Here is a 15,391-nt window from a genome sequence, read left to right on the forward strand (position 1 = left end):
GTCTAAGTACATGCTGGAGCATGCCATCAGTACCCGGGCAAGCAGTTTAAAACTCTACTTTAGCCTTCACTTCCTGTTGCACAGAGTTTCAAGACCAGCCAAAGGTGAGAGCTCAGGCCTTCTTAGGCCTTCTCTGGTTGCATTCATTTCCTATCACTACTATAACAAACTTACCAAAGATTAGTTTACCACAAACTTAGAGGCTTAAACAACACAAATTTACTCTCTTACAATTCTGGAGGTCAAGTCTAAAATTAAGGTGTTGGCAGGATTGTGTTCTTTCTGGAGATTCAGAGGAGAATCTATTACTTCCTTACCTTTTTTTCAGCTTTTAGAGGCTACCTTCATTCCTTGGTTCATGGCCCCTTCCTCACATAACTTCACCCTCTTGCTTCCACTGTTACCTCTCCTACTGGTTCTGATCCTCCTGCTTCCCTCTTACAAGGACCTTTGTGAATATATCAGCCCACCCAGATAAACTCCCCATCTAAAGATCCTCAATTTAATCATATCTGCAAAGTTCCTTTAATCATGTAAGGTCACATATTCACAGGTGCTGGGGATTAGGATGTGACTATCCTTGAGCGGGGAGGGGAATTCTGCACTCTACCACACACACACAGCCCTATTCATGTGTGTGATCTTCTAGAGGAAATCCATTTTGAGTAATCATTTAAAGTCAGAAAAGTAATGTGCTTATTACTGAAGGACCACTCCAGGCAGCCAAATGCCATAAAATACAAGTCATCACAGGAAGGTCATTAGAAACAAATCAAACAGAAGACACAGCTCTATCTTGGTACAAAACCAGAACATACACTAGGTGATACGGCTAGAGATACTTCAAAAAAATTATAATTCAGCTGCTGGAAAGATCAAGAGGGAAAGGGCATCTGAGAGGACAATCAAGAGATTCATGGTCTTCGGCCTTGAAAGGCAATGGCTGAGGAGAATTATGGACAAATAATATACAAGTATTAAAATGCACAGATAGGGTACATTATTTCTTTCCAAAATGAATGAGAAATTTATGGGATTCCACACTCTATGGAGGTTGTAAAATAAAACACAATATAAAATAGTTCTAAAACTTCAAAGATAATTATTCCAAAATAATTTAATGAAACAGTTACGGACTGAATTATCACCCCCCAAATTCACGGGTTGAGGCCCTAGATTTGGAGGAAGTAACTAAGGTTAAACGGGATCATAAGGATAGAGTCCTAATCCATTAGGACTGGTGTCTTTATAAAAAGAGGAAGAGGGCTTCCCTGGTGGCGCAGTGGTTGAGAGTCTGCCTGCCGATGCAGGGGACGTGGGTTCGTGTCCCGGTCCAGGAGGATCCCTCATGCCGCAGAGTGGCTGGGCCCCTGAGCCATGGCCGCTATGCCTGCACATCCGGACCCTATGCTCCACAGCGGGAGAGGCCACAACAGTGAGAGGCCCGCGTACCGCCAAAAAAAAAAAAAAAAAAAAAAAGAGGAAGAGACACCAGAAAAGTCTCTCTCTCTCTGCATATGCACATGTGAGGACACAGCAAGACGGTGACTCTCTACAAGCCAGAAACTAACCCTGACAGCACCTTGATCTTGGACTTCCCAGCCTGCAAAATGGTAAAAAAGTAAACTTCTGTCATTTAAGCCATTCAGTCTACGGTATTTTGTTATGGAAGCCCTAGCAGGCTAATATAGGAACTTTAGATATTTTGGCGGACATCTCTAATATCATGAGGAAAATTATCTCTTCTCAGGAAAACATTAGTTGGTTTCACTGTTAGAGTCAATAGGAATACTCATTCATGAAATCCTATGACAAATATCCAAGTTCAGTTCTAGGATGTAGAATTTGAGTGTATAGTGTGTATGTGTGTGTGTCTGTGTGTATGTGTATGTGGTATGTTGGGGGGAATACACAGAGGGATAACACATAGTTAAACTCCTCAAAAAGCACAATATGGTACAGTAGAGATTGTAATTGGTTTTTTTTAAACCCAAACACCCTTGAGAAATTCTACCTCACTACTGCTGTGACTGTCAGTCATGAGGCTCTGCCTTCCCTAAACTGGTGAGAGGGTATAAAGCAGGGTGTCTCAACCTCAGCACTACTGATATTTTTGACCAGGTAATTTTTTGTTTTGGGGGAGCTGTCCTTTGGCCTGTACCCACTAGATGCTAGCAGCACACACAAACACCCCACAGTCCACCTGCAGCTGTGACAACCAAAACTGTCTCCAGACATTGCTGAATGTGAGAAACCGATGTCACAGTTGAAACAGCTCCACAGGTGATTCTGATCCAACACCAAGGAAGGCAAACCTCTGAGAATCACTGTAGTCGGCAAGAGTGTGCATCAATAACAGTATTGGGCAACTTGTGAGAAATGCAAACCAGGAGGTTAAACATGGTTATAAGAATTTGGAGAACAAATCATTTTCAACTAAAGTAAGCCAGAGAGAGCCACCAAGAGGACTAAAACACTAGGGCCATACATTTTTAAAAAGATTTTAAAAGTATTTTAAATATATCTGAAAAAATTATATATCTATTATGTATTTTTCTGTATTTTATATTTTTTTCCTGAGACATTTGGGCCAGAGTTAGATAATAAAAAGAAATACAGAGGACGTGTGAGAAAATTTGTCTGAGGTGGAATTTCTTGAATTTCTTGAAACAGGTAAAGACACTGTATTTCCTTAGAGGAAGAAAATGATAGAAGCTGTCCTCAGCTCATAACAGCCTTCTTTCAGGTTTGGACTAATCCACAAATATTTAATGAGCATCTACTATGTTCCTGGACTAAAGAGGCACAGCTTTTGGTGCCGGGAATACAGTAGTGAATAAACTTCCAAAAGTTTCTTCCCTCATAGAGGGCAGGGTTTACATTCCCAGGCAGGGTGGAGAAAAATTTAAAAGTAAGCATAAAATATGTAATATATTATATGGTAATAAGTGCTATGGAGAAAAACAAAACCAGAAAAGACAACAGGGTGTGCTGGGTAGGGGGATTCAGTAAGGGGAGGTCAAGGAAAGAATCACTGAGCTGATGGCATTTGAACAAAGATATCTGAAGGCGGTGATGGTGCTGGCCATGAGACCATGAGGAAAGAGATTCCAAGCAGAGGGAACAGCAACTGCAAAAATCCTGAGAGAGGACTGTGCTCCACCTGTCTGAAGGACCACCAGGAAGCCAGTATGGCTGCAGCCGACTCAGAGCAGGGGACTGGGGATGAGGTGACAGGGAGGTGGTAGGGGCAGCTCAGAGGCCCTGTGGACCATGGTAAAAACGTTTGTTTTTACTCTGAGGGATCTGAGCAGACAAGTGTCATTACTGGACTCAATCACCTGACTGTTGATAATACTTGACGGAGGCAAGAGTGGAAGAATAGAAACCAATTAGGAAAGTATTTCTGCTGGGGGAGAAATGATGCTGTGGACCACCATGTGAAGTGGTGAGAAGAGTGGGATTCTGGACTTATTCCAAAGGTAGAACAGACAGGAACTGCCCATGCTCTGGGGTGTGGGCTGTGAGAGAAGGAGAGGTGCTCTTTGACCTGAGCATCTGGATCCAACAATTCTCCTTTGGGGGATCCTCTGGTCCTCACTGCAGAGAAACGGGTCCTGAGAAGATCTCTGGAAACACATCAGCCTCAGACCATCCCATGTTTGACTCCTCCTTGTGTTCCCAGCGCTGATACAATAATACAGCAGCCACCAGTCACTGGGCACCGAATCTCTCTCCAACCAAGCATTGTACCAGGGGCTTCCCAGACAATGTGCACGGCTCGGGAAGCTGCATATTATCAGTCCCAACGTTTCGATTAGAAACTGAGTCACCGAGAGGTTAAATATGTTCCTATCACACGCTAGGAAGAGGCAGAGCCAGCGTTTCCACCCAGATCTTCCTCCACTCCAAAACCTCAAGAGAGGCGGCTCCGTAAAAGCAGTTAAACGCACAAGCGAACAAAGCGAAACGCTGGCGTGTGCCAGGCCCCGAGCAAAGGGCTCCCGCCTCCCGGGACTGCGCTGCAGAGCACACCTGTTCAGCCTGGGGCCCCGTCCAGCCTCTGGCGCCTGCAGCCTCCCGGCCCACGTCTGCCTCCTCCATTTACCTGTTGCGGCACAGGCGTTGCTCCCACGCGGGTCCCGGTGGCCGCGCCCGCCCCGGCCACAGCCCCCGCTACAGCTGTGGCCGCCGCAGCCACCACGACCGTCGTCAGGGCGGCCATCTTTCCACGCCGAGCCGCTCGGTACGCTGCGGCCCCCCAGGCCTGGGGTGGAGGGGTTCGGGCGGGGGAAGATTCTGGCTCTGCCGGGGCGGCAGGGCTCCCCCGGCAGGGAGAACGCTGCCGAGATGTGGGGCGGGGCGGGAGCGCAGGGCGGGGCGGGAGCGCAGGGCGGGGCGGGAGTGCAGGGCGGAGGTGGGCCGCGGTGCAAGGAGGGGCGGGGTCGGCATCGGGGCGGGGCCCGAGCGCGGGCCGGAGCGCGGGCCGGTGGCGGGCTCGGCTTCGCTGTGCTCTGCGGCGCAGTTGCATTACAGTGCACGTTATCTACTCTCTATTTGGCAAAAAGTCTTTCTCCCCGGCCCCTGTCCCCTAACCACCGGGAAAATTCATTGTTTTTCACTGTCCTACTTAAATTTATTCGTGTTATATATAGATATATGATATACATAGATATCTATATATCCATAGAGAGATATACTTTACATAATAGAACTTCTTTCTAGGTTTCTACTAAGTTCTGGTGAAACTGAGTCTAAATTAAAAAACATTATTGATGAGCCTGAACAATATATTTCACATTTTCAAACAAAACAGAGCATGCCCTACACTATCAGATATCAGACGCAGGCATGTCACACTCCTAGGACTTGGCCATTTAGAAGAGAGACTCCAAAGATACAGTGTTGGGAAGGTTGAGAAAAGCCAGAGATGACTCCTGCAGTCAAGGCATTGGCAACCAGTGGCAATTCAGCTGATTTGTGGATGCACTGCGTTTTCCTCCTTTAAAGGAATGTATTCATCCATTCATCGATTCATTAATTCAATCAATATCCAGCTGCTACTATACGCCAGACCTTGAGAATTAACTGTTGAATTAGACACACACGTGAAGTTCCTTCTCTCCAAACTTCTACCAGGGAATTCAAACAAGTAAACAAACGGGGTGTTTATCGAGCACTTACTTTGTGCCAGTACTGTTCTAAACAATCTAGTGAAGTAGGTACAATTATCATTTTCATTTCACGGATAATGTTAAGTAACACAAGACCATATACAAGTAGGAACTGGGATATAAGCCTAGCTGGTCTAACTCCAGAGACCATCCTGGTAGAGATGTTAAACAGGCAGATGGAGCCCAGGAAAGAGACTAGAGTTAAATATATGAATTTGGTCTTCATCTCCAAGTAGAAAACATCTTAAAAAGTGAATGAGATTAGTCAGGGAGAGTATAAATTGAAGTCTGGGAACAGAGGCCTAGAGCCCTCCAACACAGATGACACAGACAGGAGGAGTTGACAGGAGAGGTCTGTGAGAAGGGAGGAAAGCCAGAATCCTATGGAAGAAAGTGTTTCAAGAATGATCAACTGTGTGGTCTGCTGCCCATAGGTTGAGTGACATGAAAACAGACAGCTGATGGTTGGATTTGACAATGAGGAGGCCACTGGCCACCCTGACAAGAGCACCGTCAGTGGGGTGGTGAGCCTGGCTGAGACAGCTGAGGAGATGATGAAGGTGAGGGGTGGAAATAATGTCTTTAGACAACTATTTTGATGATTCTGTGATGCAGGTGATCAGTGAAATGAGGTGGTAGCTTGAAGATGTGTGATCAAAGAAGATACATGTGGTGTGTGTGTGTGTGTATGTTTCAAGCTGGGGACTAGCGGAGGGCATCTGTACCTTGGAGTCTAGGTCACAGATGGAAAGTTTGGTCTCTAAGAGGGGCACCTGCTCTTCCTTACTGGAGGGTTGCAGCACGAGGTGGTTGGTAGATTTGGAGACAAAAGATGGGCTGCTCTCCTTTCCCCATGCACTAGAAGGAAGAGGGAAGCTTCCGGGTATTGAGAAGGTAAGACCTCTTTAACTTATGTACTTACCTTTCACCCAAAATGAGGTCTGTTGTCACAGCACTGTCTGAGTTCCTGTAACTGTTCGTCTAGAATAATCTGGTAGCCTCAAGGGAAAACAGTCAACCAATTACTTGAATTGAGTGGTCTCTGCCAGGGACAACACTGGATTGGATACTATAAGGGAATCTATTAATAGTAACAACACACAAGATGGCCACTAAAATTTTTACTGTTTTATTAGGACGAAAAATTCCAAAAAATGATTAAGAATCTCGTAAACAGAAAACCAGAGCAGGCCTTTGCAACGTGAAGATTAGGCAGCTGCCTGGGCCCTCACTTTGGGGCCCTTTCAGTGGCCAGAGCTACAGAATATATTCTCATTGTATAGTTTCATTTCTTACATTTTGTACCAGTTCTAACATTACATCAGAGGCTTGTCATTCCTTAATTTCTTTTATATGTGTATTTCTTTTCTCTTAAACACTAAAAATCTTGGTTCCTTAGAATATCAACATATTTACTTATTTGCTTTTTCTTGCAACAATTATGTAGTTTCAAATTACAATTCTGAAATTACCACTAACAGTAAACCTACTGAAAGAAGTTTGAGATCATTTTGTAGTTCTTTTTGCCCCTAAGAATATGTCCCGCACAGGATATTCAGTCAGAGTGTTGTGTTCAAGAGTTTACTGAAATTTCTCTTTTCTGGGTGGTAACAGAATCTATTTTTAGGTAGTCAGATTCTTTTGATTGTATTTGTCTTCACTTTTAGTGTTTCCTCTATTTTTTTTCTTTATGGTATCCTTTTTAAAAACTATGTAAAACATATGTAATGTATGTAAAGTCAAAATGATATGACATATTTAAGGAAATCTTGCCCCCAAACACACCCTCTCCATGGCCTTTTCAACTGATCCTCTATATGTGACCATTTTTTATTAATTTCTGGCTTGCTCTTTTACATTTCTTTTTGCAAAAATGAGTATATATATATGTGTTCTTATTTTTCCTTTTCTCTTACAAAAACATGTAGCATGTTGTATTATTTTGCTAGTGCTGCCATAACAAAGTATCACAAACTGGGTGGTTTAAAACAGTAGAAATGTATTCTCTCACAGTTCAGGAGGCCAGAAGTCCAAAATCAAGGTGGCGGCACAGTTGGTTCCTGAGTTCCTTCCTCTCCTGAGAGTGAGTTATCTGTTCCATGCCTCTCTCCCAGCACCTGTGGTCACTAGCACCCAGTAGTATTCCTTGGCTGGTGGAAGCATTACTCTAGTCATTGCCTGTATGGTTGGATGGCCTTCTCTCCTATGTGTCTGTGTCTCTGTGTCGAAATTTCCCTCTTCTTATGAGGACACCTGTCATTGGATTAGGGCTCTCCCTAATCCTGTATGACCTTATCTTTACTTTATTACATCTGTAAAGACCCTGTTTCCACATAAGGTCACATTCACAGGTACTGGGCATTAGGACTTCAGCATATCTCTTTAGAGGACACAATTCAACTCATAACACACATATAATACTCTACACCTTACATTTTTCACTTAACAATATATCTTACAACTCGCTTGATGTAAGTTCACAGAAATCTTCCTCATTTTTTTAATGGATGCATAATACTCTATTTTACTCAACCAGGCATCTATTGACAGATGTTTGGGTTATTTCCAGTCTTTTGCTGTGACAAGTATTGGGGAAGAAAAAATATTCCTCTACCTTTCTAGGTTCTTCTGAGAGTCTAATAATTAAATTGACATGACACAGATTAACAGGAGACAAATTTTAATTTCATACATATGGGAGTTCACAGAAACAGGAGACTCAAAGAAATGACCAAAGCAGGCAGCTTTTATACTTTTTAGACAAAGAAACAATTAATTTGTGAAGAACTGACAAAGACACTTAGGCTTGGGTATTAATTAGTGAAGAAACTAAGCGGAATTAGTTTACATAGCCTTTTCCACCCTGAATTTTCTATCCCTGGAGGTAAGAATGTCACTAAGTCTTGGTGCTCAGAGGTTGCCTTTCAGATGGGAAATTTATTCCTGCTTTCAGGCGGAAAGAGGGCAGGGTCAGGGAGTCCATCTTGCACTGGCTGTTTCTCAAGTAACTTGAACTCAAAGCAATCAATATGCCAAAGTAGCGTATTTTGGAGTGGCCTGCCCTGAACCCCATCACAAGTAATGATAAGTATTTCATATTTGGGGAAGTGTATCTTCAGTGGAATTGCTGAGTCAAGTGATAAATGCAAAGGCAATGTAGTTAGATATTGTTAAATTCCTTTCCATAGAAGTTGTACCATTTTGTACTCCAACTAGCAATGCCTGAGGGTGCCTGTTTCCTTATTATTTGCCATCACAGTATTTCTTCAAGTTTTTGTATTTTGGGCAATCTGAATAGGTGAAAAATGGTATCTCTCAGTAATTTTAATATACCTTTCTCTTGTTATGAATGAAGCCTCTTTTCGTAAGTTGAAGAATGTCAGTTTTTTCTTTAAACTGTTCACATCTTTCCCCAATGGTATTTAGTCTTCCTCTTCCCAGTTTCTTTTTTTTTTAATAGATCTTTATTGGAGTATAATTGCTTCACGATATTGTGCTAGTTTCTGTTGCACAACAAAGTGAATCAGCCATATGCATACACATGTCCCCATATCCCCTCCCTCTTGAGCCTCCCATCCATCCTCCCTATCCCACCCCTGTAGGTCATTGCAAAGCACTGAGCTGATCGCCCTGTGTTATGCGGCTGCTTCCCACTAGCCAACTATTTTACATTCGGTAGTGTATATCTGTCGCTTTGCCCTCCATCCCATGTCCTCAAGTCCATTTTCTATGTCTACCTCTTTATTCCTGCCCTGCAACTAGGTCCATCAGTGCCATTTTTTGTTTCTTAGATTCCATATATATGCATTAGCATATGGTATTTGCTCTTCTCTTTCTGACTTACTTCACTCTGTATGACAGACTCTAGGTCCATCCACCTCACTACAAATAATTCAATTTTGTTTCTGTTTATGGCTGAGTAACATTCCACTGTATATATGTACCACATCTTCTTTATCCATTCATCTGTCAATGGACATTTAGGTTGATTCCCTGTCCTGGCTATTGTAAACAGAGCTGCAATGAACATTGTGGTACATGACTCTTTTTGCATTATGGTTTTCTCAGGGTATATGCCCAGTAGTGCGATTGCTGGGTCATATGGTAGTTCTATTTTTAGTTTTTTAAGGAACCTCCATACTTTTTCCATAGTGGTTGTATCAATTTACATTCCCACCAACAGTGCAGGAGGGTTCCCTTTTCACCACACCCTTTCCAGCATTTATTGTTTCTAGATTTTTTGATAATGGTCATTCTGACCGGCGTGAGGTGATACCTCATTGTAGTTTTTATTTGCATTTCTCTAATAATTAGTGATGTTGAGCATCTTTTCATGTGCCTCTTGGCCATCTGTATGTCTTCCTTGGTGAAATGTCTATTTAGGACTTCTGCCCATTTTTTAACTGGATTGTTTGTTTTTCTGATATTGAGCTCCATGAGCTGTTTGTATATTTTGGAGATTAATCCTTTGCCTGTTTCATTTGCAAATATTTTCTCCCATTCTGAGGGTTGTCTTTTTGTCTTGTTTTTGGTTTCCTTTGCTGTGCAAAAGCTTTTAAGTTTAATTAAGTCCCATTTGTTTATTTTTGTTTTTATTTCCATTACTCTAGGAGGTGGGTCAAAAAAGATCTTGCTGTAGTTTATGTCAAAAAGTGTTTTTCCTATGTTTTCCTCTAAGAGTTTTATAATGTCTGGTCTTACATTTAAGTCTTTAAGCCATTTGGAGTTTATATTTGTGTACGGTCTTCCCAGTTTTTAAGAGCTCTTTATCAATTAGGTGATTGTTATATAATGTTTTCATATAAATTGAAAATATTTTCTTCTGGGTTTTTAATTTGTTTAGTGACTTTTGCTTTTTTTTTTGCTTTGAAAAGGTTCTTTCTATTTTTATGTAGTCAAGTTTGTCAATGTTTTAGTATTTTCTTTGATGCTTCTGGATTTGTAATCATAGTTGGAAAGGCTTTTCTCACTCCCAGTTTATAAAGAAATGAATCCCTGTGTTCTTGTACAGTTTTACTTTTTACATCTAGATATCTGGATAATTTGGATTTCATTCTGATATCCAGGATGAGATATGGATTCAATTTTACTTTTTCCCAAAAGGCTATCTAGTTATGCCAAAAATATTTATTTAAAACAGTATATTTCCCCAGTGATTGAGGTGTCACTTAACTTTTCACATATAATTGTTCTATTTTGAATTTTTTGTCTATTCTATCATTCTGTATATCTAGTTATGTATCAGTGAACATGCTTTTCTTATTTATAGGGAAATTATACAGTGTTTTAACATCTTACAGGGCTAGCTCCTCTCATTGTTCTTGTTTTTGGGTTTCCCTTCCTTTTCCTGCTTCCTCATTTCCCAAAAGAACTTTAGACTCAACAGTCTACTTTAAGAGAAAAATCTCAATATTTTTAATGGAATCACATTAAATTTCTTTATTAACTTGGGAAGAATTAACATAAGTATGATGTAGAGTTGCCCTACCCATAAACAAGGGATGCCTTTACATTTGTTCCAGTCTACTTTTGCATCTTTGAAGAGTAAACATTTTAAGCTTATTCCTAAGTTTAAAAAAAAATATTCTCTTGCAACTACAAGTGTGATTTCCGCTCCCTTGACATCATCTAGCTAGTTATTCTTCGGATATATGAAACTATTGATTTTTCTTTATTAGTTTTTTATGCTGCTACTTTAATCAATTCTCTTAATTTTGGTTTTATTTTTAGAATGATTATCTTAGAGTTTCCTTGTATTCTATTACATTATCTGCAAACAGAGATCATGTTATCGCTTTCTTTCCAGTTCTCACACTTCTTCCATACAGGAAGATGGAAGAAGGCTGTCAAACCTAAATGTCCATCAACAGAGGAATGGATAAAGAAGATGTGGTACACATATACAACAGAATATTACTCAGCCATAAAAAGGATTGAAATTGGGTCATTTGTAGAGATGTGGATGAACCCAGAGACTGTCATACAGAGTGAAGTAAGTCAGAAAGAGAAAAACAAATATCGTATATTAACACATATCTGTGGAATCTAGAAAAATGGTATAGGTGATCTTATTTGCAAAGCAGAAATACAGACACAGACATAGAGAACAAATGTATTCATACCAAGGGGGAAGGGGGGTGGGAGGAATTGGAAGATTGAGATTGATATATATACACTATTGATACTGTGTATAAAATAGATAACTAATAAGGACCTACTGTATAGCACGGGGAACTCTACTCAGTGCTCTGTGGTGACCTAAATGGGAAGGAAATCCAAAAAAGAGGGGATATATATATACGTATAGCTGATTCACTTTGCTGTACAGCAGAAACTAACACAACATCGTAAAGCAACTATACTCCAATAAAAATTAACTTAAAAAGAAAGGCTTTCAATTTGGGTTCCCCTGAAGTCAGATCATGAAACTAGGACTTAGAAGAGGCAAATATTTTGTTTTAATAATTATGTAGAGATCACTATTGCAAACTGAACAATGGTGAAGCAGTTATGATCCATCCCAAAGCTACATAATAATATGCTGAAAATGTGTGGAATTGCTCGACAGTTAGGCAAAATCAAATTGACTCTTATGCCTGGGCACCAGATTTATTCTTTTATATAGGCTTAATTATTAACAAAATATTTGTATTACTGTCTTAAATACACTAACAAATGGATAATTTTATGGTGAGCTATAGAATTCACCAGTATAAACTGACAGGTCTGGAATAAGGTTGCTTCATATTGACTTCTGAAATCAGAATAAAAGCTAATCAATAAGGGAACCCTCTTGCACTGTTGGTGGGAATGTAAACTGATACAGCCACTATGGAGAACAGTATGGAGGTTCCTTAAAAAACCAAAAATAGAATTACCATATGATCCAGCAATCCCACTACTGGGCATATATCCTGAGAAAACCATAATTCAAAAAGAGTCATGTACCACAATGTTCATTGCAGCTCTATTTACAATAGCCAGGACATGGAAACAACCTAAGCGTCGGTCGACAGATGAATGGATAAAGAAGATGTGGCATATATATATACAATGGAATATTACTCAGCCATAAAAAGAAACGAAACTGAGTTATTTGTAATGAGGTAGATGGACCTAGAGTCTGTCATACAGAGTGAAGTAAGTCAGAAAGAGAAAAGCAAATACCGTATGCTAACACATATATATGGAATCTAAAAAAAAAATGGTTATGAAGAACCTAGGGGCAGGATGGGAATAAAGATGCAGACCTACTAGAGAATGGACTTGAGGACATGGACGGGGGGAAGGGTAAGCTGGGACAAAGTGAGAGAGTGGCATGGACATATATACACTACCAACTGTAAAATCAATAGCTAGTGGGAAGCAGCCGCATAGCACAAGGAGATCAGCTTGGTGCTTTGTGACCACCTAGAGGGGTGGGATAGGGAGCGTGGGAGGGAGGGAGATGCAAGAGGGAAGAGATATGGGGATATATGTATACGTATAGCTTATTCACTTTGTTATAAAGCAGAAACTAACACACCATTGTAAAGCAATTATATCCAATAAAGATGTTAAAAAAAAAAAAAAGGATACCTCTTGATATCCCTAATGGAAAACAAAAAAGCTAATCAATATTACTTATGTAAGGGGTGATAACTTCCTCCACAATTTTTATTCTCAAATAAAAACAGTTGAACTTCCACTGACCTTTAAATGACTATCCCCATACAAAATGTTCAATTGTTTAAACTTAACTATATTTATAGAAACTGAAAAGAGAAAGTCGTGTAAAGACTTCCCAGTCTTTCAGCTCTTTTTTTATAGTTCCTCGGTAATATCAGAGTTCCCTAATCAGACACTCTCCAACAGATTGTCAGTTCCCTGATGGGGCAAAAATATTTATTGTTGAACAGTAACAACAACAACAGCCAAAGCAACAACAGTGAATCTTTACACCAAATGTAGCTGTTAAGACAATTTAAAGGTAGGTCTAGATAAAAGGAAAAAATGTGAATATTTACTTTAAAAATAATAATCCTTACTTTTGATGGCCTATCATGTGCCAAACACTCTTAACAACACACACAGCTACTCTTTGCTGTAAATAAATAAAGTTTGAGAATCTTAGTCAATAAACTTTCTAAGATAATACAGCTAGAATATGGCAGAGCCAAGCATCAAGCCTGGATCTGACTTAATAGTTAAAACTTATTTTCCTAAAGCAAAAAAAACCTCCAAGTCTATTTTTCTTCTTTTGAAAAGTAATTTTTTTCCTGGAGGCCAGTAGAAAATAAAGAAGATAATCACTTGTGTTTGAATGGATGTTGATTATTCTTTTGGAGGTAGTCCCAGGTTTACATCCTTCAGATCAGACTCAGGGAAATGAAAAATCTTCAGTATGGTTGACAGTTTTATGACTATACCACTTAGTCCCAATAGAGCACTTTTCCCTGAAAATTCAAACCCATTTGATGAACATGAACCTATCGTTAAAAAATTAATTTCAGAAGTTATCACAGGGTCATTCTTCTACAGTTAGATAGAAAATTAAACTCATATATCATCTATATATTCCCTTGGATTTATGGGAAAATTTTCAGGAACTCCTAGCTCACAGGAACAAAATAACTTCTCAATTAAGTATTTAAACTCTTGCTTGAGAATTTTAAATCAAAAACAGATCTCTGTATATAAATGTGGAAGTTAAGGAATTGTACATCATGAAAATGATAAAGAAAATATTACTGAATGGTTGGGACTTCTGTAATGTTTGAGATTTTTTACAATTATCATGTATTAATTTGAGCAGCTGTACCAGCTGCCTCCAGGCTTCCTTTTATGTGAGAAAAAGAACTATTTTTAAAACCAGTGCTTTTTGAATTTTTGTTACACATAGACTGAGATAAACTTAACATTTTAACACTAGCTGGTGCTTATAACACCAGTAAATGTCTAGTGATGGGCAGAATCTGGAGCACAGAGACACTGTATGGCTTGCTCATGTTGGAAGGAAAATCAACAAGCGTTAGGCCATGATCAGGGGAAGACTGTAGACACCAAACCAGGTTTCCAAGGACAGGGAAATACAAGGAAGTGCCATTCTGACTTGGGCATGGAAGTAGGCAGCACTGAAAGACTGCTCAGAGGGTGTTACACAACTGTCTGCAGGAAGTACTTGGTGGAAACCTCAGTGGAATCAAAAGAGAAAGAAAGAAAAAAGGAAAGGTTTTGGTTTTGTACAAATATGTAAAGCCAAGTGTGTGCCTGACCTGGCTATTGGTCAGTGTAAATGAATAAGACATAATGACTAGCTCTTGCAGATTTCTTTCCCCTGCCTATCAATATTTCTGCAAGGACTAGTTCTTAGCTGGGGAGGCAGGGATGTTCACTTTCTTGGCAGAGCTTGGGACTGTAGCTGTCAGACACCTATATCAGAATTGCTCTCCTTCTTTAAGGCTGCCAAGCCACAGGGAGACTACCTGGAGAAGGTCACAGACAAGGGGCTTTCAATAAAGAGTAGACTAGATGACAGATTTATAAGGTAATTCTACTTGACATATCCTGAACTCTATTCACTGAAAATAGGGACTATATTTTATAACACTCATGAAATATTCACAAAGATGACCATATATTTAGGCCACAAAAACCTCAATAAATGTCAAAAAGCAGAAATAATGCAGATATAATTTTCTGGTCACGAAAGAAATCAACTGAGAAGACAGAAAGACCCTATCACATAAAATTTTTAAAATCCTGAGTCAAAGAGGATATCAAAACTAAAATTGCAATTTAATTAGAAAACATTGGTAATATTACAAACCAATATCCAAGTAATACAGTTAAAGCCATCCTCAGCAGAAAATTAGCAGTTTCAGTAGTTACCTTAATGAATAAGAAAGAATAAAAATAAATGAACTAACCACCTAGCTGAAGAAGATAGGGGAAAAAATAATAATCAAAAACGGAAAAAAGGAGAAATGAATTAAGAAATGTGAAAGAAAAAAATAATAAAAACCAGAGGAATGATAATCCTAATGGATAAATTTAACCAGTTAAGACAGATTAACCACTAGCTAACCTGATCAAGAATTAAAATTAAGAAAGCACAAATATACATAATAAAAATACAAAGAAAAGAATCACAGGAGACTATTTTTTTCGATTATCTGCAAATAAATGTGAAGATCCAGATGAAATGAATCATTTTTCTAAGAAAACACCGTTTACTA

At 39.6% G+C, this 15,391-nt stretch overlaps 1 protein-coding gene and 1 pseudogene across 1 annotated transcript in view; one reads left to right on the forward strand and one right to left on the reverse strand.

Moving 5' to 3' along the window:
• Positions 1-4,377, reverse strand: part of CCDC112 (coiled-coil domain containing 112) — a 30,416-nt gene extending 26,039 nt beyond the window's left edge. The window contains exon 1 of the mRNA XM_065874702.1: positions 4,109-4,377. Coding sequence (XP_065730774.1) covers positions 4,109-4,225 — 117 coding nt within the window. The 5' untranslated portion in view covers positions 4,226-4,377. The remainder of the gene's footprint in view (positions 1-4,108) is intronic.
• A 1,258-nt stretch (positions 4,378-5,635) lies between these two features.
• LOC136120218 (GTP:AMP phosphotransferase AK3, mitochondrial-like) overlaps positions 5,636-15,391 on the forward strand; it is a 90,296-nt pseudogene continuing 80,540 nt past the window's right edge.

The sequence above is a fragment of the Phocoena phocoena genome, chromosome 3 (genome assembly GCF_963924675.1).
Source record: "Phocoena phocoena chromosome 3, mPhoPho1.1, whole genome shotgun sequence".
Lineage (NCBI taxonomy): Eukaryota > Metazoa > Chordata > Mammalia > Artiodactyla > Phocoenidae > Phocoena > Phocoena phocoena.